The sequence below is a fragment of the Pneumocystis carinii genome (assembly GCF_001477545.1).
Source record: "Pneumocystis carinii B80 chromosome Unknown supercont1.14, whole genome shotgun sequence".
Taxonomy (NCBI): Eukaryota; Fungi; Ascomycota; class Pneumocystomycetes; order Pneumocystales; family Pneumocystaceae; genus Pneumocystis; species Pneumocystis carinii.
This window is the reverse complement of record NW_017264726.1, coordinates 1-24,974: the sequence shown is the minus strand read 5'-3', so window position 1 is coordinate 24,974 and position 24,974 is coordinate 1. Positions and strand designations below refer to the sequence as shown.

The window sequence follows — 24,974 nt, the reverse complement described above, 5'->3', positions numbered from 1 at the left end:
CTCTATATTTTTCTAATAATCTTAACCCATCTATTCGAGCGCCCTTAAAAACGGTTAATATTTAAATAAGATAAAACATAATAAAATACATAAAAAACAACAAATATAGCCCTTTTCTATTAACAAAACATATTAAAGTTGTATTATTATTATATTTTTAGACAACAGAAATTTTAATCTTTAAAATAAGAATAACTTAAATAAACCCCTTTAAAAAAGATTAAAATCTAAGAATTAAGTTGTCTAGAAGTTAATTTTTTTTTATCAAATTACATGTTTTGATATAAACGTTATAGCCGAATCTTATTAAGAAACGGCAAATTTGTATAAAATGAATAAAAATGTCAATATGTCGGTGTTTTTTTGAAGAAATATCATATATATATGGGGAATTTATGTCTTTGATGAAGAAACTATAAGGGCATTTAAAAACAGGGAATAAAGTTAATATATTTCAAGTAATATCAAGAAAATATAAAATTGAAGGGTTAGAAAAGGAGTAGAGGAGAGAAGAATGCTCAGTACTATTGAAAGGATTAAGAAGAAGGCGAATCTTTTGATGGTAGATCTGTCTTTTTCTCAAAATGAGAAATTTAGAAATATGTTTCGATTACCAGAGGAAGAACAATTGCAGTATGAGTTAGTAGGAGAAATATCAGTTCTTGATACGGGGAATAAAAATAAGTATCAAGGGAAGATATATGGATCAACATCATATCTTTGTTTTATGAGCAAAGATAAGAAATCATGTAGTTTTGCGTTTCCTTTTTCTACAATTAGGAAACTTGAAAGAATAAGAACGGAAGACTATATATTGATTTTGACGATTTTTACATGGCATATGATGAAGGTTGTTATTTCATTTGCAGGAATTCATCATAGTTCAGAAGGTTGGTTTAAAATTTATATTTCGTATTTAACATATTAAGCATTTTGTAACTACCTTAAAGAAAGATTGAAATCGAGTATAATTTCTATAAAAACGCTTAAACCATTTCTTTTATCATGTTTTTCTGAACACATGCTTATGGATAAAAAAATGCATCAAAATTCTCCATTATTTACAGGACTTGGATCTAATCCCAACTTTGGATACCCAGGAAACCATAAAAAGTCAATTTTATTATATTATAAAAACGTATTTGACAATATTAGGCATAGAGATGCGAATAAAATGCGCCTTTGGAAAGAATACTTGCAATTATATGGTAGAAATTTAACACTTATACGTTTTCCAGATTTTTATAAACTTATTCAAATTGGCTTGCCGAATCACCTTAGAGGAGAAATATGGGAGCTATGTTCAGGGAGTATGTTAATGAGATGGCTTCATGTCAACGAATACGAAAAGCTACAGGAAAAATATCAAGGACAAACGAATCCTAGTATGGAAGAGATAGAAAAAGATTTAAATAGAAGTCTTCCCGAGTATCCTGCTTATCAAACGGATGAAGGAAAAGATGCTTTACGTAGAGTTCTTACAACATATTCCTGGAAAAATCCAGAATTGGGATATTGCCAAGCAATGAATATTATAGTTGCTACACTTTTAATGCATGCTTTTTATTATTTAATATGCCATTAATTTATATTAGTTATACTACAGAGGAACAGGCTTATTGGCTCCTAAATGCACTCTGTGACAAATTATTACCAGGATATTATAGGTGATTTATGTATTAAATTTACATGTGTTTTTAATATTCTTATATAGTACAACTATGTATGGAACATTATTGGATCAGCGTGTTTTTGAATCGCTTCTGGAAAAAACTATGCCTATTTTATGGGCGCATTTTTCAAAGTCAAACGTTCAACTTAGTTTAATAAGTTTACCTTGGTTTCTTTCTTTATATATAAATTGTATACCTTTACCTTTCGTACTTCGTATTTTAGATTGTTTTTTTCTTGAGGGTCCAAAAATATTATTTCAGATTGGTTTAGGTAGTAATGGTTTATATTTATAAAAGTTTAGTCTAAACTTAAATAGCCATTCTTAGATTAAATGGGGAAAAACTTTTAACTGTCAATGATGATGGTTCATTTATTTCTATCTTAAAAAAATATTTTCATACTTTAGACAAATCTGCATATCCTAATTCGTCAAATCTAAAGTATAAAAATATCATACGTTTTCAAGAATTGATGATATGTGCATTAAAAGAATTTAATATTATAACAGTAGAATTAATTAACAAACAACGACAAAAGTATAAAAATGAAGTATTAAATAATATTGAAGGGTTTGCAAAAAGAACCCAGTTACGAAACTTGCATAGCACTGGACATTTAACCTCAACCGAGATTAGCATCATTTATGATAGATTTTATTTTGCATTGTTTCAAAGAAGAATTGGTCTGGGCCCCGCAAAGGCATATATGGATTATAATGCATTTAAAATATTTATATCTGGAATTACCAATTGGCCACAAAAAGACAAAGTAGTCGATTTATCAGATACGGAAAAACACGGTATGGCAGAATCTAATCATGTTTATGAAACTTTTATAAAATCTTTATTTTTAAAATGGGACAAATCTTCATCAGGACAAGCAAATTTACAAGATATTATATCAGGGATTGCAGAATTCAAATTTCTTGATTTAATGCATGCAATAGCGTATTTTTTTGAATTATATGATTCAGATAATGATGGGAGAATAACGAAAGATGAAATTTTAAAAATGAGTGAATGTTTTTTGTTTTTTATGCAAAAAGAAAATGATGACACTTATTTAAAAAGCATTAGTAATTTTATAAAGAATTGTTATGAATACGCAGAAAAAAATGACATGTCTATTGAAAATACTTTAATGCTTAATTCAAGTAAATCAGATGCTTCTAATAATTCGGAGTTAAATCCTACGGAAAAATTATATATTACTCTTCCAATATTTAGGATGGTAATACTAGTTGATGAATTATTGGAAAGTTTCTTCGCTGTTAAATTTTCTTCTTTATTAATAATAACTCAAATGAATAAAAATGATATCAAGTCAAGTAGTATTCGTAGTCTAATTGATTCTCTTATAATAGATGGTATGCGGGTAGCTAATGAAGTAAAAAAATGCATGGAAGATGCTCAAAAAGAGTTAGACGATGATATAAGATTTTATAACTCTCATTTATTATCTCACCAGAAAAAAGGGTAGATGTAGAAACATTCAAGGCAAAAGATCCATTATAATATTTAATTGATCTAGTATTTCTATAAATAAGTTGATAAAGATTATTAGATAAAGAATAATTCGATGACATGTTAACAACTTTTAAAAACAAAAGAGGAAAATAAAGGTTTGCCATGATATACATTTCAATATCTTATCGAAATGGACAAACAAAAGACAATTTTTAGGTATTATAGCTTTTTGAATTTAATGTTCTTATTTTAACAATTATAATAAAATTAAGATTTGACAGTTTAGATTTTTTCTATTAAGATTTAAAATAATACTTATATGATTTTTTTAATGTTAGAAAGAGATATCCTATTTACATGTACATATATATATATTTAAAAACATGAAAATTTAAATAAAAATCATTTAATCGTCATATCCTTCGAGAACTTCACGTTTTCTTTTTGGTACTAATAGTTTATTAAAAATAATAGAGTTTATACTTAATTAAATTTACATGGATAGGTTCTAGGGATAGGTTCAGGTGGAAGATATCCTAATTTTTTTCGAATGGGAGGAACAAAAAGAAATATAATAGGACCTATTATATATAAATATATAACAAAATAAACAGCATTTTATATACCTAAAGATCCAAGTAAAAGAGAATAGAAAATATGTGGCTTTTCTTCAGCTGTCCGAAACTAATAAATATATTAAAAAGACTTTTAAAACAATAAAAAAACTGACTATATATTTTATAGAACCTGACCAAAACGATGTAATTGACCGCATTGTTTTATAGGATTGAATGTCAATAATTTATCGTTAAAATCTACAATTTGAAAACCCTAAAATAAAATACCCGGATTTTTCACTATTAAAATAATAGTTTACTGTAAAAAATACTATATATATCCATATTATTATTTGTATTATAGATAATTGTTATTTCTTTAGTAGTTAATATATATTATTGTTTTTTTTTTTCATTAGAATTATTTAACTTTAATTTGTTTCAAGACACCTTTAGATAGTAACCAAGTATTACCCGTATTAGAATCAACAACTTTTAAATCAAATCTATTTTTCTGTGGAATTAAATTAGTTATTTCTTTTTGTAATCCTGATTCTTTATTTGAAATATCATGTTTATTATGTAACAATGTATTCGATTGAGATTGTATTACTTTCTCTTTTAAATCAGAATATAGACATCTTTGTAATTCATCAGCTGCATCTTTTGAAGTAAAATAAGAATTTTCATGTATTAAAGTAAAATTTTGAGATTCAGATGGGGTAAAAACAAAAAATCGAGGCTCATTAAGTGACTTATTTTTACCAGAACCAAGCATGTTATGCATAGTTTGAGCATATGAATTAAGAGTTTTTTTCTAATGATATATTAGTATTATAAAAAGAATTTAAAAAAAAATTCAAATAATTGTAATAAAATTGTAATAAAATCATCTTTAATGACCATCCAATCATATAAATAATAAACATATATGTTTCAAGAAATTATTAACAAATAATTTCACTTGATTAAACAAACATATTCAAATAATAAAAACCATTACCTCTCGATGCCATTTAGATTCAACCTCAGCAAGACGAAGAATCGCTTCTACACGTGCAACACTTATACTAAACATATCTGATATTTCTCTTAAATTTTTTCCTTGTTTCCATTTCTCATATATATTTCTTCTTATTTGAAGACTTAATGGAGGTACTGGTTTAAATTTAGGATTTAATGGATATGGGTATTCTTTTTGATTAATAAAATTCGTGCCTGCTTTAGATAACGGTTTTACATATTGACCACCTTGCATTGGATCTAAAACCCATTTAATATAATCCGATTCTTCTGATATCGCTTTTTTATCTTGAATATTTTTTTCATCGCTACTCTTTAACTTTCTTTTCCCTTCCTTAACTTCTGCTTTTGCCTTCTCATTACATACTTTCTCTGTATAAAAATGTCGAATCCTTAAGATATTTAAAGAAACATTTCTTAACTTTGACGAACTATTTACTTGACTTTTTCTTAATATCTTTAAAAACATAAATTAACGTCAATTAAAAAAACTCGTTATTTATTTAAAAAAGACTAAATCTCTTAACTTTATAATCTATTTTTTAATAAAAAAAATTAAAAAAAGTTAACCGGCCTTAAAAATATAAAAACATATGGTATATAAAGATGATTCAGAACATGAATTTTTAGAGAGAGATCAAATAGAAATTAATAATGGGAACGTTGATCTTTCTATGTCAGACAATGATAGTGAAATTAGCACAGAAATAGAGATAGAAGATGAAAAAGACTTAATAGATGATAGTTCAGGGGGATTTTATGATCATAAGGAGAGTGTATATTGTCTGGATATGAGTCCAGTGGATGAGGATATTATTGTAAGTGGAGGAGGGGATGATGTTGCGTATATATGGCGTATATCGACAAAAGAAAGATTATGTAAACTAACTGGTTTGTGATTTTTGGAAGATAGTATGAAGAAATAAATGATATTATTAGGACATAAAGATTCAGTTACGGTATCATCATTTTCATATGATGGAGAATATGTTGCTACAGGTGGTATGGATGGACAGATTTTAATATGGAGATATAAAAATAATGGGGAACTTGTTACAACGTTAGAAGGAGGGGATGAAATTCTTGTAAATAGGTCCCGATGGTTTCTTAAAGACTAAAACGATTATTTAGTGGGTTCAATGGCATCCAAAGGGGAATGTTCTTATTTCTGGATCGAATGATGCAAATGTTTGGATGTGGAAAAGTATTTTTGTATAAAAAAAGAATTTAGAATTAATAAAAATACATAGTTCCTTCAGGAGATGTGTTACAAATGTTTAATTTCCATAAAAAACCGGTAAATGCGGGTTCTTTTACACCAGATGGAAAAAAAATAGTTACGGCATCAGAAGATGGTTCATTAATTATATGGGATCCCAAAAATGCATCAATAATTCATAAAATAACATCAAATGATTCGAGATTTGATTGTGGGGGGTTTACATGTTTAGCTTATAATAAAGAAGGCACGGTAGTGGCAGTGGGAGGAATTAGTGGAAAAGTAAAGATAATAAGTCTTATTAGTGGCGCTCTTTTAGAAAACCTTGACGAACAAAAGGAGAGTATTGAAAGTATTTCGTATTGTGATGTGTATTTTTCCTCAAATAATTTAAATTCTGAAATAATTTTTTATATTAGACTTCCAATAATAGCATGTGCTAGTATCGATGGTACAGTAGCATTATATGACACTTTTACATATAAATTAAGAAATGTGTTGGCTCATGATGTAGTATATACAAATATATTATCTATTTTATTAATATTTTTTAGGGTGCTGTTATTTCTCTTTCTTTTATCTCTAATACACCTTACCTGATTACTGCATCAACTGATAGAACAATTCGGAGATGGGATGTAAGGACGGGAAAATGCTTAAAACAATGTTTTGGGCATCGTGATTCTATTTTATGTATGCGTTCTAGCTTAGATGGGAAAACAATTATAAGTGGAGGTGATGATAAATCAATATTGGTTTTTAGAATGACATCATAATGTTTTTGAAAACTATATATATTATTTATTTATTTATTTATATAATTTAATTTAATTTAATTTAATTTAACTTAATTTAATTTAATTTAATTTATAAAACACATTTGACAATTCATTATAACTCTGAAGTATGGAATTTAATTTTGATTAAACTAATTGTTTAATATTTAATTTATATTCAAAGTTTTATATTTTGTTTAATATCTTATATCTTATATTAATTGTCATTTAAACTAAGAATTTTTCAGCAACAATTTCTTCACACCATTGAAATGCAAGATCGTTAAATATTTCAGGTCGTTCAAAAGCTTTTGAAAACAAAATTGATTCAAATATTACTAAAAAGTTTAACTAATACATAGAAAATAAATTTAAACTCACCACATGCTTTAAAAACAAATGGATATTTCTTCTTTTTTGCAAGTTGTCTTGAAATATAATTAGAATATATATATATATATACTTATATAATTACATAGTTAAATCATATGTTTTCAAACAATTCCCTATTAAGAAAATGTTACAAAGCCTCTCCAGCGTCCAGTTCATCTTAAATAATGTTTCATACATTGATATAGGACAATGTGGCATATAAAATATAACAGGTTGTTTTGCATTATAAACATCCTAAAAAATTACAACATTAAACCCATTAAAATAAAGAATTACTACCAATTTTTCTAAATTAAATTCAATATTAAGCTCTTCTAAAAATTCGCAATCTAGATCTGTAAAAACTGGATCATATGCCTCCAATTTCCCTTTAAATCCTTTTTTCTTTAACAATAAAATAAATATATGAAAAAATACCCAAATTCTTTGACATTTCAATTCCAAAAGAAAGCTGAGTTAAACTACGTGAATTATTCTGAAAACTTCCCAATCCTAACATCACTATACGAGAAATCTTATCTATCTTCAAAGATATTACTTTGGAAATAGATTCCACATTATATAAATAAAAAAACCACTAAATTATACAAATAATACCTAAAGCAAAGCAAAAGAAACTTGATTCAACTAATTTTTCTGTTTGTTTTTTATATTCTGAAAAAAGCCATTTTACATTCTGTTCTTCTTTTTTCTTTCCTTTTTTATAGCAAACATAATAAAATTCCTCTGAATCCTTTATTTTTATTATTAATTATTTTTCTTAATATCTAGAAGCTTGTAGTTCTAATTAATCCTAAGTTTTAGACCTCGCTCTAAACTTTTTTTAAAAAAAATGAACTTTTATCAATTTATTAACTTATTTTTTGGTTCAATATTAATTTTTGGAATTAAACATGCACTGGGAAAGTCTTCTACGGGGAACAGGTTGCTTATTGTTCATAGTTCAGATGTATTTTATAATGATTTCTCGCTTTTTTTTGATTCTTTTAAATGTATGTAATTTATAGTCAAAAGAGAGATATTAAGGTGTTAAGCACGGGGATATAATTTAACATTTAAGGATCCAGAGATAGATAGTATACAACTTTTTAAATATGAGGAGCGTATCTATGATCATCTTATTTTATTTTTTACGAAGGAGAAAAATAGCAGTAGATAAACATATATATTAAAGTCGAGAAGGCTATAGGCTAATATATTTAAGAATTTGAACAACATTTTACGAATTCTAAGATTCATGAATTTATTGATAGAGGAGGGAATATTTTGATTGCAACATTATCTACAATGCCTAAAAATATTCGTAATTTGACAAATGAATTGGGCGTATATTTAGCAGAAAAAGATAATCTTGTTGTTGATCATTTTTCGTATGATAAATCAGATTCTCAGAAACATTCATTGCTTCTTGTTGATAATTTTAAAAAAAACAGCTATATATTAAGTGATAAAGTAATTGAGGGACCGCCAATACTTTATCGAGGGATTTCTCATTTTTTAGGAAATGGACAGCTTATTGTACCTATTCTTGCTGCAGGAAGAACAGCGTATACATATAATACAAAAGATGAGTCTAATTTTGTAAAAAAGCCATGGGTAGCAGGTAGCCAAACATATCTTATAACAGGTTTCCAAGCAAGAAATAATGCGCGAATTATAGTTACAGGGAGCATTGAAATGTTTTCTAATAAGTATAAAAATTATGTTAATATTTAATTTGAATTGACATTTTTAGATTTTTTAATTCATATTTTAAAAAAAATGTAAAATTTGGAAATGAAGAATTTGTGAAGGATATTACTGAGTGGCTTTTTCAAGAAAAAAGTGTATTAAAAGTGGGTTTAGTAAAACACAATCTTGCAGATAAAACATTAGTTACAAATCCACCTAATATTTATAAAGTAAAGGACAATGTGGTATGTATGATTAAATAGAAAGTATAGCTGAAGGAGAACACATATTAGACATTTGAAATTACACTCTCTCAATATAAAAACGATTCATGGATACCTTTTACTGTTTCAGATATTCAGTTAGAGCTCATTATGCTAGATCCTTATATAAGAACAGCTCTTAAAGAAACATCCAGAATCTCAAACTCATCTATTTACTCTACTACTTTTTCTTTACCTGATCATTATGGTATCTTTCATTTCAAAGTAAACTATAAAAGGCCTGGTTTGTCTTATATAGAAGAACGATCTACTATAACTATCAGACATTATAGACATGATGAGGTTAGCTGGCATTGATATATATTAATATTAATATTACTAGTTCCCGCGATACCTTTTCATGGCATTTCCTTACTATGTAGGTGCTGCTACAACAATATTTTCATTTCTTTTTTTTTGTTTTATTTGGCTTTTTGATATAAGTTTATATAAAAAGATTATGAAAAAAAATCAATAAAATGTTATATACACGTAATGCATATGTATGTGTATTATTGAAAAAATATGTTAAAAATAGATAAAATATTACAACTTGATTTTTTATATTACTGACCATTTCTTTTTTAATAATTTAACTTTTGCCTTATACCTTATGAGATTGAATTTTTAGACAAGACTAGAACTTACCATTGATCTTAATAGAAGAAGTCCAACAATAAGTAATGATATAGTTAATAATAGCTGAAGTTTATTGAAATTAGGATTGAGAACATCAAAAGAATTACTTGGAGTAACATATGTAAAGAAAATATCATGTCCATACGCCAATATTAATGATGTACTTTCTAGTAATGTTGGACTAGACAATATATTTTTTATTCCATAAACCTATCATAATTATAAAGAATATTCTAATTTTTATATAATATACCTCATTCTTAGAACTGATTACAATTTTTGAATCTATGAATAAATTTACATCATATGGAATCAGCTCTTTAATTGATGCTGATGAGATTTTATTGTTCGCCAAAATTGGTCTTTGAGGATCAAGTAGTTTTTTGGGAATTACAACAATTTGATTAGAGTCAATATAAGAAATAATGTCTCGTGATGAAATGCCATATCGTGTTAATACACTAGTGAATGCATAGATTCGACGTGGATAAAGATATGCTTGAGATATTACAAAAGGTAGAGGAATATTATAAATTGAAGTAGAATTTGCTCTAACTAATTTTAAAAATAAACTAATATAGAAAAAAAATACCCTTTATTTCTTTTATTTTTTATTTCGCTTTCATATAATTCTGAAATAACAATTTGATATCCTTTTGTTGGTTTTTCGATCCAAAATTGATATACTATCCAATTTTCTGTTAATAATATTTCCACTCCTTTTGAAATATCTACATTATTATAATGATTAGTATGCAATATCATTCCTTTAACTATATCTATTAAATAAATGTTCAATTTTGAATCTACTTTGTTTCCCGTTGCAACTGCTAAAAAGTGAGAATTTAAATACTTGTATAAAACAGAACGATCCCCAAGAACACGTCCAATAGATGCTATTTTTTCGTTTTTATTTTTAAATGATAGAGAAATGATAGATTCAGAAAGAGGAAAATCAATAGTCCATGTAATGCTAGCATATAAATTCTAATAAAATTTAAAATATTATACTACTTTAAACAATATTTCACCTTAAAATCCAAAAAGTATCCTTCCAAGGTATTTAGATTTCTAGTAGAAAAATATATATTAGATAAATTCTCTAACACAGAAATAGGAAGAGTTTTAGAAGTATCGTATAAAAGCTTAATCTTTTTAATAGTTAAATAACCATTGAAAAAATTAAAATATTAACCTTTTTGTCTTCTGTTATTCCAATTACAATATTTTCATTAGAATCATCTGTTAAAATATGATCTAAGATAAAAGAATTCTTAATGTCATTATCGACCTTCTTAAAATTTATTATTTCTCCAGTTAAACCATTTATTCTCCAAAAGTGCATATCTTGAAGACACCTTCCAAGAACTGCAATAACAGGAATGTCATTTAATGTTTTACTTTTTTTAACAATCCATAAGCCTTTATAATCAAATTCGCTTCCTAAATTATTTGACCATATAACTATACCAGATAAAAATGGATCCAATGCTAATATTTTTCCCTTAGAGGTAATGACAATAATAATTTGTTTTAAACCAAATACATTTTTTCGTAGTCCAGCTTTTTGCATATTTGATGTATCCTTATATTCCTTTGAAAACCTTTTTTCAATAGATGAAACTATATATTTTATAATTTCTTTCAATTTATTAACATGTCCAATAATTCTCTTTATATAAGAGGGGAAAAAATTTGATTTTTTTAAAGAATCATTTTCTATTAAAACAATATGTTTTTGAGGAAGCTGAAGGAATTCTGCGTGAATCGAATAAGCCAAAGATTCTTCGCGATGCCATAAAATAGAGGATTCTTTCACCATATAAATTACTCCATCTGACATTACTATAACTGATTTTATAGTAATTAAATTGTCATTTTTTTGAGAAAAAAATGATACAATTTGTTCAGGACGAGAATTAGATTGATTTAGAGATATATTCCATGTATTTAAAATAGAATTGTTTTTATCTCCATATTTATCTATAGTTATAGAGCCAAAATTATTGATATATGAATGAATAAAAAAGATATCAAATGCATAAATTGTAGGAAAGAAACATGATGTGGCTGAAATTGACGATATTTCGTACAACTTTAAAATCGACGAATTTGGTTTAAAAGAAAAAACACTTGCCCATGACTTTTTATAAGAACTAGAAACGAAATGAAGCAAAAAAGACGGAGAAATCACATTAGAGTTTTCAGGTGAATATAATTTAACGGAACTAAAAGGCATCTAAACATATTAACTTGAAAAACATATATATGATAAATATACTTCTATATCTATAATATGAGTAATATTTCGATCAAAATCATATACATTAATAGAGTCATAAGTATTAGAATCTTTCCATACTATTATAGGTAAAGGTGAATTCCCTACATAAATAATATCATCAAGTTTTGATATTGAAAATAAATTATTTGATGCTATTTTATTTCCAGTTTTCCCATCTAACTTTGAAACCGATATAAAATATGTATTTGACGATACTCTCGATTCGACAACATATACAAATGGACTGGATATTGACAAAAATATTGGTAGTCTCTTTCTATAAAATTAGCTTTTTAAAAGAAAAAATATAAATACACGCTTTTCTCGTAACACCATATCTGAGATCCTGTGTTACTATCCAAGAAATATATAGTATTTGATGTTAAAAGTACAATATCTTTATTTGATGTTATATTATTTTCGAAAATTTTAATAGCATGTCTATTATCTAGAAAAAAATTCTGATATGTTTCTTCCCAAATTAAGAAGCCGGTTAATGCATTCCATGCTCTAACAATTGATGAATTAGAAAGAGTAATAATTTCTATGTATTAAGTTATATTCTTTTTATAAAATTCCACATGATTACTTGAATCTAATGATTTAATGGCATTAATAGGATCATTTTCTGCATATTTTTGTCTCCAAACTAAACATATATTATAAGTGAAACTATTTAAATACTCCAAGAAGAGATTACCTAAACTACCATCTTTACTGTTAATAGCAGCAAGAATGTTTTTTTCTGTTGCTAAATAAATCAAACTATTTTGATAAGAAACAGGTTTGTGGAAAAAAATCGATTCTTTTAATGGAACACCAATTAAAGGAATATGAAAAGTAATTTTATCATTCTCATGAAAAATTGCTCGAATTGATGACAAAAAAGAGAAAATGAAAAATAAATATAATAATTCATACTCCTTCATTATAGAAATATATTCTCTAAAGCATATATTATTTCGTTTTTTTTTGAAATAAATTATTCATTATTAAAAAGTAATATCACTCGATAAAAAATTTAATATTATAATACTATATATGATGAAGTATAGAAAAAATTTAAAACAGGGGTGCTATTAAATGTTATTTCTTTTCTTAATTTCAATTTATTAATATATATTTCTTATTACTACATTTTATACATTTTATACATTAATTATCATGAATTTTTAAAATATTTTAAGTTTTTATAATATAATTTAATTCTTAAAACCTTACTCATTTTTTTTACTAAAGCTATTTCAAGAAGTAATTTATATAATTTTTGATATTCTTCTTATTTTGATTAGTGTATTTGTTTTTAAATTTTATAACTGCTTAAATTCTGATATATAATAAATAAAAATATTATAATAGCCTTTTTTTTATATATAAAACCAATGTAATATGATTTAATTTAATTTTTTGTTTTTATTTTTTATTAATTCATAAATTAGATTTATAACATCAAAATCAAATAATTCTTTTTAACATTTTTATATAATAAATTTATCATAAAAATATAAGAACTCATTTTTAAAACAAATATATAAATATCAAATATATTCTGTTATTGTTAATTTAAAATATTTGTATTTATTGTGCTTTATTTTTATTTTATAATAATAATACTTTTTAGTAAAATATATACTAAAATTCAAATTTCATATTTTAAATTATCAACACATAAAGAAATTATCTTTAATTATAAAAACTGGATATTTTGTCAAAATAAACAAAAGAAAGCCATGAACCTGATATTTTTAGAATTTATTTTATATTAAAAATATCATTTTTTTATATTCATCATTGAAATAGCACCTTATAAATAAATTAGTGTTTTTTTTAGAAATTAAATCTTTAGGCTTATAATTTTACTATTTAAATATTAAAAAAATTAACTATTAAAGAGCTGAATTAAAATATATTTATTAAGAAATGAGAAACAATATGTTAACATCTTTAAAATATATACTTTAATTCACAAGAAAAACTATAAGCAAGATCTAACTGCTATTTTTACTCAGTAAAGAATTAATTTATATATAATCTATTACAATGGAAAAAAATTATTTAAAGATATTGTAACAGTTTAAAAAATAATATGTTAATTTAAAACGAAAAACTAAGACTTAAATAATGAGTTTATACTGAAATTATTATGAAAAAATGTTAATTTTTCAATAAGAAAAATAAATTACAAGAAGTAGGGATTTGAAAACTATAAAAAAAATTTTTGTTAAAAAGAACAAATAAAAATATTTTAGTTTAACTACAAGGCATTTATATAAATTAAAAAAGAGTAGAAAACGCTGAAGTATATTTAAATAAAAATATCTTTAAAATAGTACCTTAAAATAGACAAGAAAATTAATAAATTATTAAAACCGTTTTATATTATATATATAATTCATTAATTATAAGTTATTTTTTAAAATTAATATTTTAAAAAAATATTTAAAAAAATCTTTAAACTTTGAAAGTATAAAAAATATTAAATTTTAATTTTATATTACTTCTACTAATATTTATTTTATTTCTATTAAAATGATTTTTTATTCTTAAAATTATTAAGAAATCTTAAATATTAATAATATTTTTAGGCATTTTTTAATGTTAAACTTTATTTTTATAATAAAAATATTTGCAAAAATATATTATGTTCATGTTATATTTTTCTGATTTTTAAATATTTTTAAACCTTAAAATTTATTTTTATAATTGATTAAAAATTATTATATAATATTATCTAAATGAAATTATAATTTATAATTATTTTTTATTATATAATCATAAATCAACATTATAAAGTGAATCCTGACATCATTTCAAAATAATATCAAATATTTATCATAATTTTGCCAAAATAAAATTTAAAATAATATATTATCTATATTATACTTATATTTTAATTATAATTATTAATTATAAAAATAAATGCTACAGACAATTAAAAATAAATATTTTTAATATGTATTCATATCACCTGTCTATAAAATTTTTAAAACTAATTTGTTAATTTGTTTTTGTATCTCAAGTATCGTATTTTAATCATTACAATTGTCAAAAATCTTAAAATCATCTTATTTATTTATATTTTCTATAATTATCTAAAAAATTTTCACTATTTATTTGTACAAATCTTTCAATTAATTTTATCTATTTCTTCAACTTTGGAGTAATCCTCCCCATCAGTAGTATGGTTATCATATTCGTTATCTTTATCTATAGAAGTTCTGATTGTTTTTTCAAAAATTTTGTCATCTGTTTTTATCTTTTTGATAATATGTTCATCTTTAGTTTCCATAAAAATAGATGAATTTTTATTTAATTCTGTAGTATTTTTTTTTTCCTTAAGAATTTCTTCATATACTAAAGACTCTTATTAATCTATAAAAAAGTAGAAATAAATATTACATTCAAGCTCTTCAGTCATTCTAGGAATAAATGAACTAAACTCAATGTTTTCTATTGCTTTTAAAACATCAGAAGGAAGTATTACTTTTCTTGAGGAGAGTTTAGAAAGATCAAATGCACTATAATTATTAGATAAAAATAATAAATATCATTAAAAAAGAACGCTGCAGAAAGATAGTTAATAAAAACAGAGGATCCTCTTATCAGAGCAGTTATTGCATCTTTTTGAATAGTTGTATGTTCTGGAAGCACTTTTTTTGCTAATCTTAAGACAACGGATCTTGGAAGATTTAAATCCTACAATATGATTAATTTTAATAGGATTTATAAAGGTAAAACTTGCATCTATGGAAACTGTTACACCCTTTTTCTTAGAAGAAATTGATGCAGGAGGAAGATTCAATTCATTAGAAGAACTATGTTCATTGGTCATAGAATCTTAAACTAATTTATATTAAATAAGAATAATAAATTATATTTTTAGAATTTTTATTCGAAATTATTTTACTAAGATCGTATATAAAAAAATATCTATTATATATAAAAAGAAAAAATATCTATAAGGAAAAAATACATTATATTTTCACTTTTTCTTTTAAAAATTAAATATTTTATTTTATTTTTTCAATATATATATATTTATTTATGTATATATATGTATATTTATATTTAAGAAAAACTAAATGAATTTATGTTTATATTAATAATAACTGGTTTAAGACAAATTCAAACGATTATATGATTTATTGGTAATAATTTAACATTATCTTAAGTTTCTGATTTATTTATATTTATATTTATTTTTAAATTTTAAAAACAAACAAAGACTTTATCTTTAAATTATATTGAAATATTTCATATAAATTTTAAAAATATTTTTCTAGAATTAATATTAATACTATTTCAGAATTATTAAAGACACCAATATCAGAGTAATTCATATTTAAATAGAGTTATTAATTATTTGGATATATTAACGATATAATATAATATCAGTGCACTTGGATGTTATGAACCATCTAAATGAATTCTCGGACCAAATTCAATTTATGGGGAGGGCGGAGGATAATAAGGTTGCAAAAGAAAGAATATCAGTAAAGAATATATCACAAGTTCAGCCGTCATTTGAGAAAGAGCTATCAACGATGAGGGTTTAATATTTATTATTTTTATATACTATGGTAATTAATTATAAACTTATAGTTGTTAACATTACAAACATCTTTTTTACGCTCTGGAGCTTATTTTATGTAAGTTAATATTATTAGTTTTAGATGCATATTAATAACTATTAGAGGTACGCAACAATCAGGCAAGGCTTTATATGAAGTATCTGTAAATTTTCAGCATGTAAATCCTAAGGATTCTTTTTTATGTGGATACCTTCATATTCAGGGCTTAACTAAAGACAATTCATCTTTAACGACATATTTTGAAGGAGAAATCATTGGACCAAAGTATGGGTTTATTACTAAACGTCCAGAATGGGGTTCTACTGAAAAAATAGATCTTCAGCATTGGATAAGATTTCAAGCTTTTAGACCATTTGCAAAAAATATTAAAAAACCGGATTTTAAATATAAATACGAATTATTTAAAGATCATGTTTTTATGAGATGGAAGGAAATGTATATAATTTCTAAAAATGACAATGAACCAGCATCAGATTATGGTATAGCCCTTAATGGAATAAGCTATGCAGGCTTGTAAGATTTTTTAAATTTTATTAACACTCTTACAATCTCTCCTAGTTATTACATATGTTTTCAGCAATCTATGGGAAATATATCGGGAATATATTATCACAAAAATTCTGAACAGTAAAATAGTGTTATATAATGTTTATAAATTAATTCTAAAAATAGGTTTCAACAACTTACTCTCCAACATGATGGCAATAGAACTTTTTCTAAGTTTGAATTTAGATAACTATTTGTAAATAATTTAAAAAATATGTTTTGAATGAGAATAAATCTTGAATTTTTTTAAAACATTTTTTAAGCTGTTTTTTTATGAAACCAAATAATTCACAAATTTCTGAAACATATACCATTTCTTTATATCTAGATCGCCATATTTTATATAATGCTACAATTTTTCTTTATATCCTATAATTAATATATTTTATTTTATAAATTCTGTTTATCTTTTTTTGAAAAATGATAATAATTTTAATACTATTTATAAACAAAATGTAAGAAATAAAGATAATCATACAAAGAAGAATTTATTTGATATAATTTTTTTAAAACTATTATAATATTAATATTTTTTAGAAAAATTTCTAAATATATTTCAAATTATTATATTTTCATAAAATTTATATAAACATTAAATTCAAAGAAGTTAGAAAGCTATATTTTTTTAAAATAACATTATAATATATTTAATTTTATACAAAAAAAATAATTTTCTGATTTGAGTCAAAATATATCGAAGTTAGAATTTCGAAAAAATTAGAAAATATATTTTAATATAAAGAAAAATGATTAAAGAAGAGATAAATAGTAGAAATAACCATTTCAGAATGTTATAGAAGATAATATAATAAATGTAGTTATATTAGGTTATTTTCTTTTTTAAAAAATATCATTAAAAACAAACAAATCAGAGTTATCATTGATTGTTTTAAATCTTATAAAGAAAACATTTTTAAGTTGAATAGTTTCAATATGTAAACTAATTATATAATAAAATATTTAATTATAAAATATTAAATTATGAAATATTAAATTATAAAATATAAAATATTTTTATATCTGTTTTCCGAAAGATCAGATAATTTTAACCTATTTCTAAAAAAATAATAATAATAATATCAGAGAAAGATATTTGTTGGTTTTTTTTATTAATATCTTTTTTAAAGAGGAATGAGGCTCTCTTCCTTATTACTTCTATCTCTTGCACTTATAATACAATATATAAAATCTAATGAACTTCGTGATTCAAATAACGCGGCAGATGATCCAAAGTCTTATGATCCTTCAAAAATAGAACTCGTTGAAGAAAATCTCGAAAAATCTGTTTTAGATGACTATCAATATAGAGTTATTAAGCTACCGAATGGTGTAGAAGTGGCATTGGCTAGCGATCCCAATGCACTTATATCATCCGTGACAGCTGCTGTTCGTGTAGGAAATAAAAACGATCCTGTAAGTTTTTATAAGCTTTTTAACTTAAAGAATCTCTTATATTATATATTAGAAGGATTTTCCGGGAATGGCACATTTATGTGAACATTTGCTTTTTATGGGCACAAAAAAAGTATGATTATATTTATATTAATTATCATTTTTAATATAGATAGTATCCTAAAGAAAATGAACATGTTGCTTATGCTATGGAACGTGGCGGTAATTTTAATGCATTTACAGCCCTCGGTCGTACAGTCTATATGAGCGAAATTCATCCAAAATATCAATATCAACAACTTGATAGATTGGCTCAATTTTTTATTGAGCCCTTATTCAGAGAAGAAATAATAGAACTTGAGACACATTCTATTAACTCGGGTATTTTTTAAAATAGTTATACAAATAGAATTAATAGATATAGAATTTGAAATGTATTTTACTCAAACTCTTAAAGCTAGATTTCAGCTTTTTAACCACGCTTTAAGTCATACCGGCAAATTTCCAGTGTTTACTACGGGTAATCGTCAAACATTGTTTTCTGAGCCTAGAGCTAGAAATGCGAGCACTAAACAAGCTCTTCAGGATTTTTTTAATAAACATTATGTTTCTCGTAATATCAAAGTAGCTGTATGTGGGAATGGTATGAAAGTGGATTATATTTATATGCTTTTTTAATAAGTATATCTATAGAATCACTTGATGTTCTTCAAGAATGGGTGGCAACGACATTTGGTCGGATTCCAGACCGAGGTCCAACAGATATACAAGATACCGATCCATTTGCTGACATGCCTAGCGTAAGATATGTTTTTTTATATTTATATCTAATTATTTATATCTAGTATCATTTTACATATTATAATCCTTTTGTATCTAATCTCTTGACTTTAGCTTTTATGGTCCCAAGCATGGGGGTTCACTATAAATCAACTCCTATGCATTATCTGGATTATGTTTTTTGTTAGTTATTTAATCTTGATTTTTTATTTTTAATAATATTATTAGCTTATCTGGGCTCTGATGCTCCTCTTTATCGTTTAGCGATTAGAGATTTAGCTTCGGATATCGAGTAAATGCTTTCTCTTTTCATATAATTATCTTAATATTTTAATAGTATTATAGTGGTACCATATTCCGATAATTATGATATTGTCCTTGTGTCTTTCGACCTTCTAGATTATGGACGAGGTATTTTTTTTCTAATTTTAAATGGCATATTTAACTTTATTTAGCCATGCCCGTTGAGGTGATCATAGAGTTTTTCAGATGTTTACAATTCTTTAAAGGTTTTTTATTATTTTAAATAAAAAAATTATTCTAAAGGTATTTATACTAGAATATGGAGTGAATAAAGACGTTTTTGAAGACATAATGAACGCTCAAAGGGGACAATTTAAGTATTCTCCTAAAAAGTCGCCTCCCGGAGTTACTGAAGCACTAGCTCTGAATTTGTTACATGAAAATCTTCCTCGAAAACATTTATTAAATAAACAAATCATAAAAGAATATGATGAAGATGAATTTAATGAGCTTTTTTCTGCACTTCAGCCTGATAAGTTTGTATCTTTTATAAATCTCCCGGGAAAAACATATAACCTAACAGAGCCTTATTATAATGTAACTTATCAAAGAGCACTCCATAAAGAAACCTTGATAGAGGTAATGGAATGATTTGTTAATTATTGCTGATTATATTAGCTCCTTAAAAGGGTTAAAGCCCCTACTAAAGTACAATTTCCTCCTAAAAATATTTATATTACTATTAATTCTCCTATTACTATGGAAAAATTAAATAGCGTAAGCTAATATAATGTCGTTATATTATTTCTGACGATTATTAGACTGTGATTAAACCAGATATTTTAAGAACGACATCTATTTCCACTCTTTGGTATAAATATGGCAGTTATTTTTACTGTCCATTTGGGGTTATACGTGTTTTATTAAGAAAGTAATATTATAGAATTAATTGTACAATTAATCTTATTTCATCTAGTCCATTTGTTAATTTAACGCCAACAAATATTTATAAATTAAAGTATATACTCTAATAGTATTGCATTATTTCTTATAGATAATAGGTTTCTGCAATTGTATTTGTATACAACTGCTACAATAGAAGTTTTTTTTACTACCATGGCTGGCTTATATTTTGATATTATAACTACATCACAAGGACTTGTGCTATACTTTTATGGATATGGTGCAAGAATTATGGAAATATTTACTAAAATAATGACTCTTTTTGAGCATTTGAGTTTTCCTTTTGATAAGTTCGAGCGATTAAATTCGATTATTTTTTCTGGCGCCCAACAAAAGTTTGGTATGCAACCTTCTTATTTTGTAAAAACCGAATTGGAGGATATTCTTGCATCAGAAACATTATCTATAGCTGATACAATCATTTTATCAGAACGTAATGTGTTGTTTTCTATAGAACATAGGCTTCTAACTTTATATATAGAGTTTGAACATCCTGATATTAATGCTTTTTTTTATGATTTTTTAAACAATCTCCATTTTGATATTTTAGTAACAGGAAATATTCCTCCACAAGTAAGTTCATCTTTAATGAAATTATATAATTAAATCTATAGGATGCATTGCATATTCTTTATCTACTAGAAGCACTATTTACTCCGAATCCTTTAATGTCTTCTCAATATACCGGTCCACGTGCATTAACTCTACAAGAAGGTTACTAGAATTATTTGTATTATATATATATATTAACATCTTAGGTTCCAATTATTTTCGTGTTCAAAGAATGCCTAGAAGGGAAAGAAGATCTGCAGCTCTTGTATATTTTGAAGGTACTCATACCTCTAACTTAAGAAGAAAGAAATTGCTTTTTATAATATACCTTATACTGCGTGAGCCTCTGTTTCACGAATTAAGAACAAAAGAACAATTGGGTTATGTTATAGAAAGTGATATAATAGCTTCAAAAACCATTCTAGGGTATTTTTCATTTTATTTATAATTTATGCTTAGTTTCATAGATATTATATTATAGTTCAAACCGAAAGACAGCCACATGTAGTGCACTCTCGAATTGATGTATTTTTCGATAATATGTATAAAAGGCTCCTTAATATGTCGTCCGAGGACCTTATTCCCTATTTGGAAGGCCTTGACATCCTATATTATTCGGAGCCTCTCGATATTGTGGAAGAAACTTCTAGTATTTGGACTAATATAGTCGATGGCACTTATAGTTTTCAATATAGTAATTTTCCCCTAAGATTATTTTTATATAATATTTTTTATAGGAGGCAAATCTACGAACGCTCGTCCTATAGAACTCCGTGAAGTTATACAACTATATGAAGAACTGTTTTATTCCAGAAAGCGAAAAATTTCATATCATTCATTTTCCACTATTGGTGCCGATATTTATAACGTTTTTGATCTTCCACTTGGTACGCTTTCTGAATATTTTACTACTAAAGGACAAGATGTTTCAAAAGAGCAGCTTCGTGAACTTGTATTACTTTCTCATGATATTCCGAGTTTTCAAACTAGATTGTTTGAACATTTATTAACTAAGAATAAGGACAATAGTACCGTAAATTCCATGCTTAATGATGCATTTAGTTATCTCAGAAGTTTATATAAATTGGAAAAAGAAGAAATCATTAAACCTTTGGATTTAATTAAAGATTTAGGAATATTTAAAGCTAATGCGACCTTATCTTCAAGTTATGTTAACAGGGCATTGTGGAGTAAATTTTATAAATAGAAATGGCTTTTGGATTATTAGAATGGATAACATGTTTTATTAATTTTTAGATTTATTATTGTATATAAATTAAACTTTGTATTACCAATTTTGTTTATAATAGGGTTAGGGTATGTAATATGACTGACACTTATCTCCTTACAGTAAACTTTACCTTTTATTACCAATATTTCTCCATTGCCTGATGTTCATTCTGGCAACCGCATATTGTTTTTCTGTTTCTGTATGATGTATAATTGACGAAAAGCACCTTTTTTATGTTTTTTTCTGTAATTTAAAGTAATATAAGTGAAAATAGAGAAGAGAATGTGTTCAATTAAACTAAAAGTACATGTCAAGCATCATTAGTCGAGTATTCTTTAATTAAAACTAAAGATCAGAAGAAGTATTGATTATAAATCAATATTGAAAACAATCTAGTGATTAAAGAAAAAGGTTTAAGAATTAGTTATTTGAATGAAGTTATAAATAAGAAAGATACTGGATTTAAGGATAATAATATAGTATTAAAAGTAGTAAAAACGGGGAATCAATCGAAATAAATGTTAAAAGTCGGTAAATAAAATGTAATTTACATATTATTTTATAAAAAATAATTGAATTGGATGAGAAGAAATATAGAAAAAAAGTAAGAAAGATCATTTAAATTTATAATCAATATTTGTAATGGTTTTTATTTTTAATAGTTTTTCCTATTTTCTAGGGTATATTAAAATCGTGAAATTTATCCCGTCTAAATAAAATCTATTCATGAAATAACTATCAAGCTTAATAAAGGACCCAATTTAGAAGCATATTGTTAATATTTATGCTATATATTGGGATCCAGAAATAATACAAGATGTTCTTTTCCATAATTAATAAAATTATAGTTCTAGGAATATTGATTTTAATTGGTAATTATATTTTAGATTATTTTTATTTTTAACTATTTATAGTTCCTACTTATGGCAATCAAAGTACGCATTTGAAAGCCAGAAATTCTCAAGTAAGTGCAAAATTTACGCCGTTTAAGGATTTTGTTGTTGAGGATGATGATATTGTTGCTTATATTTTGCAAGAAGATTATGAAAAAGATGAAGAGAAATGCAAATCAAAGCTTGGGGAATATTGTGAAGAATTGAAAGGGATAGATTCAGAATTAAATAAAGTTCATACTAAAGTTAAAGAAATTTGTAATAATATAGATAAAAAATGCAGAGAAACAAAAGCAAAGGTTGAAAAAAGAGTAAATGAATTTTTTGATTTAGTCACTAGTTATGCGGGTCAAAGCATCTCTTATAAAGAATGCGATCAATATTATCAAACATGTATGTTTTATGAAACTACAAAAGAGGAATTTGTTTTAAGTTTCTGCAGTCTCCTTAGATATTCCTGTTATTTTTTCAGGGATACAGAGATGAGAAATGAAGTCATTCTTAGAGCTTTTCCTATTAGTAATATTGAATCTAAAGATTTCGCGGAAAAAAAGCAGGAAATTTGTCCAACATTGATTAAACAGAGTGATGATCTAGCTTTATTATGCCTTGAAGATACTTCACTTGAAAATTTCAATAAAAGTATTGATGAGTTTTGCAATTCTTTAAAAGATTTCATTGATAATGATAAAAAAGAAGAAGTATGTCATGAAAAACTCGGAATATATCCTCTTCTTAAAGAGAAATGTGAAGAGAAAAACGAGAAATTGAAGAAACTATGCGAGGGAAAAAATATTACATATAGGCCTCCAGTTAAAAATTTTAATCCAATTGAGCAGGGAATGACATTGTTAGAGATGATTGATCTGGAAAATCTTTATAAAGAAGGAAGAAATAGAGGACTAATTCTTGGAGCTTTAGAAAAAACGTTGGATGACATGTTAGCCTTTTTCTCTCGGAATACTGAACCTGATGAGATGGAAGGAAAATGCAAGAGTGTACTAAATAATAAGTGTGGTTATCTTAAAACTATAAGCTCTGAATTTAAAGAATTATGTGAAAAAAATAAAATAGGAGGAAAATGTAAAGATATATCAAAAATGACGGATAGGTGTAGAAAGTTTAGAATAAGACTTTATCTAGATGGAACTTCTACAAAATTTGAAGATAAAGAATCGGAACCATTGTCTTATGATGAGTTTTCGACATCATTTACCGAGAATGAATGTTTAGAGGTTATCTCGAAATGTACGTTTATTAAAAGATCATGCGAACCTAAAATGCTTATCGAATGCCAAAATCTACAAATGGCATGTCATAAAAAGAAAGAAGATCAACTATTCATTAAATTAATTGGAAGTGAGTTGTACAAACTTAATAAATTAGAATCGAATGATGAAAGATTTAATAAATGCCAAAAAATAGTAATGGAGAAGTGTGCTGCATTTAAAAATAATAATGTTGATATTTTTATGAGATGCCTTCGGCCAAAGGAGATATGTCTTAGACTTGAAAAAATTATTTCGTCTCAATTGAAAGATCTAGAACAAGTTTTGAATACAGTACGGGATTCTCCTAATGAAAAGGACTGCATTAAATTGAAAGAGGATTGTGAAGGTATTTTGAAAGATTTAGGTTTAAATAATGGGAAATGCGTTACATTGAAAGAGCGATGTGAATATTTTAAAGTTACAAGAGAACTGAAATATGCGTTTTTGAAAGAAAAAAGTGATGCATTAGCGGATAATGAAAAATGCATGAAAGCCTTGAAGGATAAATGTGATAAATTACCTAAAGTGATGGGGGGGGGGGGGGGG

At 25.2% G+C, this 24,974-nt stretch overlaps 12 protein-coding genes across 12 annotated transcripts; 7 read left to right on the top strand and 5 right to left on the bottom strand.

Annotated features, from left to right (window-relative positions):
* Positions 1–468: 468 nt before the first annotated feature.
* Positions 469–3,197, top strand: T552_02977 (hypothetical protein). Its single transcript, XM_018371499.1, has 6 exons — positions 469–890; positions 930–1,113; positions 1,156–1,554; positions 1,596–1,667; positions 1,715–1,944; positions 1,991–3,197. The coding sequence occupies exons 1-6, from the start codon at positions 515–517 to the stop codon at positions 3,151–3,153; spliced, it is 2,424 nt and encodes an 807-aa protein (XP_018224628.1). The 5' UTR covers positions 469–514; the 3' UTR covers positions 3,154–3,197.
* Positions 3,198–3,482: 285 nt separating this feature from the next.
* T552_02976 (hypothetical protein) lies at positions 3,483–3,960 on the bottom strand. Its single transcript, XM_018371498.1, has 4 exons — positions 3,871–3,960; positions 3,767–3,824; positions 3,638–3,721; positions 3,483–3,590 (listed from the first exon to the last, which is right to left on the bottom strand). The coding sequence occupies exons 1-4, from the start codon at positions 3,913–3,915 to the stop codon at positions 3,547–3,549; spliced, it is 231 nt and encodes a 76-aa protein (XP_018224627.1). The 5' UTR covers positions 3,916–3,960; the 3' UTR covers positions 3,483–3,546.
* A 112-nt stretch (positions 3,961–4,072) lies between these two features.
* Positions 4,073–5,234, bottom strand: T552_02975 (hypothetical protein). Its single transcript, XM_018371497.1, has 2 exons — positions 4,701–5,234; positions 4,073–4,514 (listed from the first exon to the last, which is right to left on the bottom strand). The coding sequence occupies exons 1-2, from the start codon at positions 5,187–5,189 to the stop codon at positions 4,119–4,121; spliced, it is 885 nt and encodes a 294-aa protein (XP_018224626.1). The 5' UTR covers positions 5,190–5,234; the 3' UTR covers positions 4,073–4,118.
* Positions 5,235–5,267: 33 nt separating this feature from the next.
* Positions 5,268–6,750, top strand: T552_02974 (hypothetical protein). Its single transcript, XM_018371496.1, has 6 exons — positions 5,268–5,611; positions 5,660–5,805; positions 5,852–5,924; positions 5,971–6,310; positions 6,359–6,449; positions 6,494–6,750. Exons 1-6 carry the CDS (start codon positions 5,314–5,316, stop codon positions 6,713–6,715), a joined length of 1,170 nt encoding a protein of 389 aa, XP_018224625.1. The 5' UTR covers positions 5,268–5,313; the 3' UTR covers positions 6,716–6,750.
* Positions 6,751–6,905: 155 nt separating this feature from the next.
* On the bottom strand, positions 6,906–7,653 carry T552_02973 (hypothetical protein). Its single transcript, XM_018371495.1, has 5 exons — positions 7,526–7,653; positions 7,388–7,485; positions 7,191–7,342; positions 7,097–7,143; positions 6,906–7,053 (listed from the first exon to the last, which is right to left on the bottom strand). Exons 1-5 carry the CDS (start codon positions 7,605–7,607, stop codon positions 6,944–6,946), a joined length of 489 nt encoding a protein of 162 aa, XP_018224624.1. The 5' UTR covers positions 7,608–7,653; the 3' UTR covers positions 6,906–6,943.
* Positions 7,654–7,940: 287 nt separating this feature from the next.
* Positions 7,941–9,360, top strand: T552_02972 (hypothetical protein; the record flags this gene model as incomplete). The annotated part of the gene is made up of 5 exons (XM_018371494.1): positions 7,941–8,100; positions 8,143–8,259; positions 8,313–8,799; positions 8,844–9,024; positions 9,073–9,360. 5 exons carry the CDS (start codon positions 7,941–7,943, stop codon positions 9,358–9,360), a joined length of 1,233 nt encoding a protein of 410 aa, XP_018224623.1.
* Positions 9,361–9,598: 238 nt separating this feature from the next.
* On the bottom strand, positions 9,599–12,940 carry T552_02971 (hypothetical protein). Its single transcript, XM_018371493.1, has 10 exons — positions 12,666–12,940; positions 12,555–12,614; positions 12,281–12,509; positions 11,963–12,242; positions 10,877–11,920; positions 10,713–10,832; positions 10,274–10,668; positions 9,935–10,232; positions 9,691–9,891; positions 9,599–9,645 (listed from the first exon to the last, which is right to left on the bottom strand). Exons 1-10 carry the CDS (start codon positions 12,892–12,894, stop codon positions 9,604–9,606), a joined length of 2,898 nt encoding a protein of 965 aa, XP_018224622.1. The 5' UTR covers positions 12,895–12,940; the 3' UTR covers positions 9,599–9,603.
* A 2,106-nt stretch (positions 12,941–15,046) lies between these two features.
* Positions 15,047–15,843, bottom strand: T552_02970 (hypothetical protein). The gene is made up of 4 exons (XM_018371492.1): positions 15,708–15,843; positions 15,528–15,661; positions 15,365–15,483; positions 15,047–15,319 (listed from the first exon to the last, which is right to left on the bottom strand). The coding sequence occupies exons 1-4, from the start codon at positions 15,795–15,797 to the stop codon at positions 15,093–15,095; spliced, it is 570 nt and encodes a 189-aa protein (XP_018224621.1). The 5' UTR covers positions 15,798–15,843; the 3' UTR covers positions 15,047–15,092.
* Positions 15,844–16,367: 524 nt separating this feature from the next.
* On the top strand, positions 16,368–17,339 carry T552_02969 (hypothetical protein). The gene is made up of 5 exons (XM_018371491.1): positions 16,368–16,515; positions 16,568–16,614; positions 16,660–17,070; positions 17,116–17,184; positions 17,230–17,339. Exons 1-5 carry the CDS (start codon positions 16,375–16,377, stop codon positions 17,291–17,293), a joined length of 732 nt encoding a protein of 243 aa, XP_018224620.1. The 5' UTR covers positions 16,368–16,374; the 3' UTR covers positions 17,294–17,339.
* An 895-nt stretch (positions 17,340–18,234) lies between these two features.
* Positions 18,235–20,304, top strand: T552_02968 (hypothetical protein; the record flags this gene model as incomplete). The annotated part of the gene is made up of 11 exons (XM_018371490.1): positions 18,235–18,516; positions 18,569–18,628; positions 18,672–18,876; positions 18,920–19,138; positions 19,189–19,295; positions 19,341–19,458; positions 19,504–19,567; positions 19,613–19,686; positions 19,731–19,784; positions 19,835–20,157; positions 20,197–20,304. The coding sequence occupies 11 exons, from the start codon at positions 18,235–18,237 to the stop codon at positions 20,302–20,304; spliced, it is 1,614 nt and encodes a 537-aa protein (XP_018224619.1).
* A 284-nt stretch (positions 20,305–20,588) lies between these two features.
* On the top strand, positions 20,589–22,286 carry T552_02967 (hypothetical protein). Its single transcript, XM_018371489.1, has 6 exons — positions 20,589–20,914; positions 20,963–21,054; positions 21,096–21,195; positions 21,240–21,459; positions 21,501–21,727; positions 21,771–22,286. The coding sequence occupies exons 1-6, from the start codon at positions 20,635–20,637 to the stop codon at positions 22,238–22,240; spliced, it is 1,389 nt and encodes a 462-aa protein (XP_018224618.1). The 5' UTR covers positions 20,589–20,634; the 3' UTR covers positions 22,241–22,286.
* A 752-nt stretch (positions 22,287–23,038) lies between these two features.
* Positions 23,039–24,974, top strand: T552_02966 (hypothetical protein; the record flags this gene model as incomplete). Its single annotated transcript, XM_018371488.1, has 2 exons — positions 23,039–23,136; positions 23,179–24,974. Coding segments are annotated over exons 1-2 (1,851 nt in total), but the record flags the coding sequence as incomplete, so codon positions are not given.

Coding starts and splice junctions, on each gene's coding strand:
- T552_02974 (XM_018371496.1), top strand. CDS start 5,314: ATGGTATATAAAGATGATTCAGAACATGAATTTTTAGAGAGAGATCAA. Junction 5,806..5,851: donor AAGGAGGGGATGAAATTCTT/GTAAATAGGTCC, acceptor ACGATTATTTAG/TGGGTTCAATGGCATCCAAA. Junction 5,925..5,970: donor AAATGTTTGGATGTGGAAAA/GTATTTTTGTAT, acceptor AAAAATACATAG/TTCCTTCAGGAGATGTGTTA.
- T552_02975 (XM_018371497.1), bottom strand. CDS start 5,189: ATGTTTTTAAAGATATTAAGAAAAAGTCAAGTAAATAGTTCGTCAAAG. Junction 4,515..4,700: donor AATCTAAATGGCATCGAGAG/GTAATGGTTTTT, acceptor ATATATCATTAG/AAAAAAACTCTTAATTCATA.
- T552_02977 (XM_018371499.1), top strand. CDS start 515: ATGCTCAGTACTATTGAAAGGATTAAGAAGAAGGCGAATCTTTTGATG. Junction 1,114..1,155: donor TACCCAGGAAACCATAAAAA/GTCAATTTTATT, acceptor TGACAATATTAG/GCATAGAGATGCGAATAAAA. Junction 1,668..1,714: donor TTATTACCAGGATATTATAG/GTGATTTATGTA, acceptor ATTCTTATATAG/TACAACTATGTATGGAACAT.
- T552_02973 (XM_018371495.1), bottom strand. CDS start 7,607: ATGTTAGGATTGGGAAGTTTTCAGAATAATTCACGTAGTTTAACTCAG. Junction 7,343..7,387: donor AATTTAATTTAGAAAAATTG/GTAGTAATTCTT, acceptor GTAATTTTTTAG/GATGTTTATAATGCAAAACA. Junction 7,144..7,190: donor AAAACATATGATTTAACTAT/GTAATTATATAA, acceptor TTATATTTCAAG/ACAACTTGCAAAAAAGAAGA.
- T552_02971 (XM_018371493.1), bottom strand. CDS start 12,894: ATGAAGGAGTATGAATTATTATATTTATTTTTCATTTTCTCTTTTTTG. Junction 12,510..12,554: donor CATTAAATCATTAGATTCAA/GTAATCATGTGG, acceptor CTTAATACATAG/AAATTATTACTCTTTCTAAT. Junction 10,233..10,273: donor AAAAATAAAAGAAATAAAGG/GTATTTTTTTTC, acceptor AAAATTAGTTAG/AGCAAATTCTACTTCAATTT.
- T552_02969 (XM_018371491.1), top strand. CDS start 16,375: ATGAACCATCTAAATGAATTCTCGGACCAAATTCAATTTATGGGGAGG. Junction 16,615..16,659: donor CGCTCTGGAGCTTATTTTAT/GTAAGTTAATAT, acceptor AATAACTATTAG/AGGTACGCAACAATCAGGCA. Junction 17,185..17,229: donor TATCACAAAAATTCTGAACA/GTAAAATAGTGT, acceptor TTCTAAAAATAG/GTTTCAACAACTTACTCTCC.
- T552_02967 (XM_018371489.1), top strand. CDS start 20,635: ATGGCTGGCTTATATTTTGATATTATAACTACATCACAAGGACTTGTG. Junction 21,055..21,095: donor CAGGAAATATTCCTCCACAA/GTAAGTTCATCT, acceptor TTAAATCTATAG/GATGCATTGCATATTCTTTA. Junction 21,460..21,500: donor GCTTCAAAAACCATTCTAGG/GTATTTTTCATT, acceptor TTAGTTTCATAG/ATATTATATTATAGTTCAAA.
- T552_02976 (XM_018371498.1), bottom strand. CDS start 3,915: ATGCGGTCAATTACATCGTTTTGGTCAGGTTCTATAAAATATATA. Junction 3,722..3,766: donor TCTTTTACTTGGATCTTTAG/GTATATAAAATG, acceptor TATATATAATAG/GTCCTATTATATTTCTTTTT. Junction 3,591..3,637: donor TATCCCTAGAACCTATCCAT/GTAAATTTAATT, acceptor ATAAACTATTAG/TACCAAAAAGAAAACGTGAA.
- T552_02970 (XM_018371492.1), bottom strand. CDS start 15,797: ATGACCAATGAACATAGTTCTTCTAATGAATTGAATCTTCCTCCTGCA. Junction 15,662..15,707: donor GTGTAACAGTTTCCATAGAT/GCAAGTTTTACC, acceptor ATCATATTGTAG/GATTTAAATCTTCCAAGATC. Junction 15,484..15,527: donor ATTAACTATCTTTCTGCAGC/GTTCTTTTTTAA, acceptor TAATAATTATAG/TGCATTTGATCTTTCTAAAC.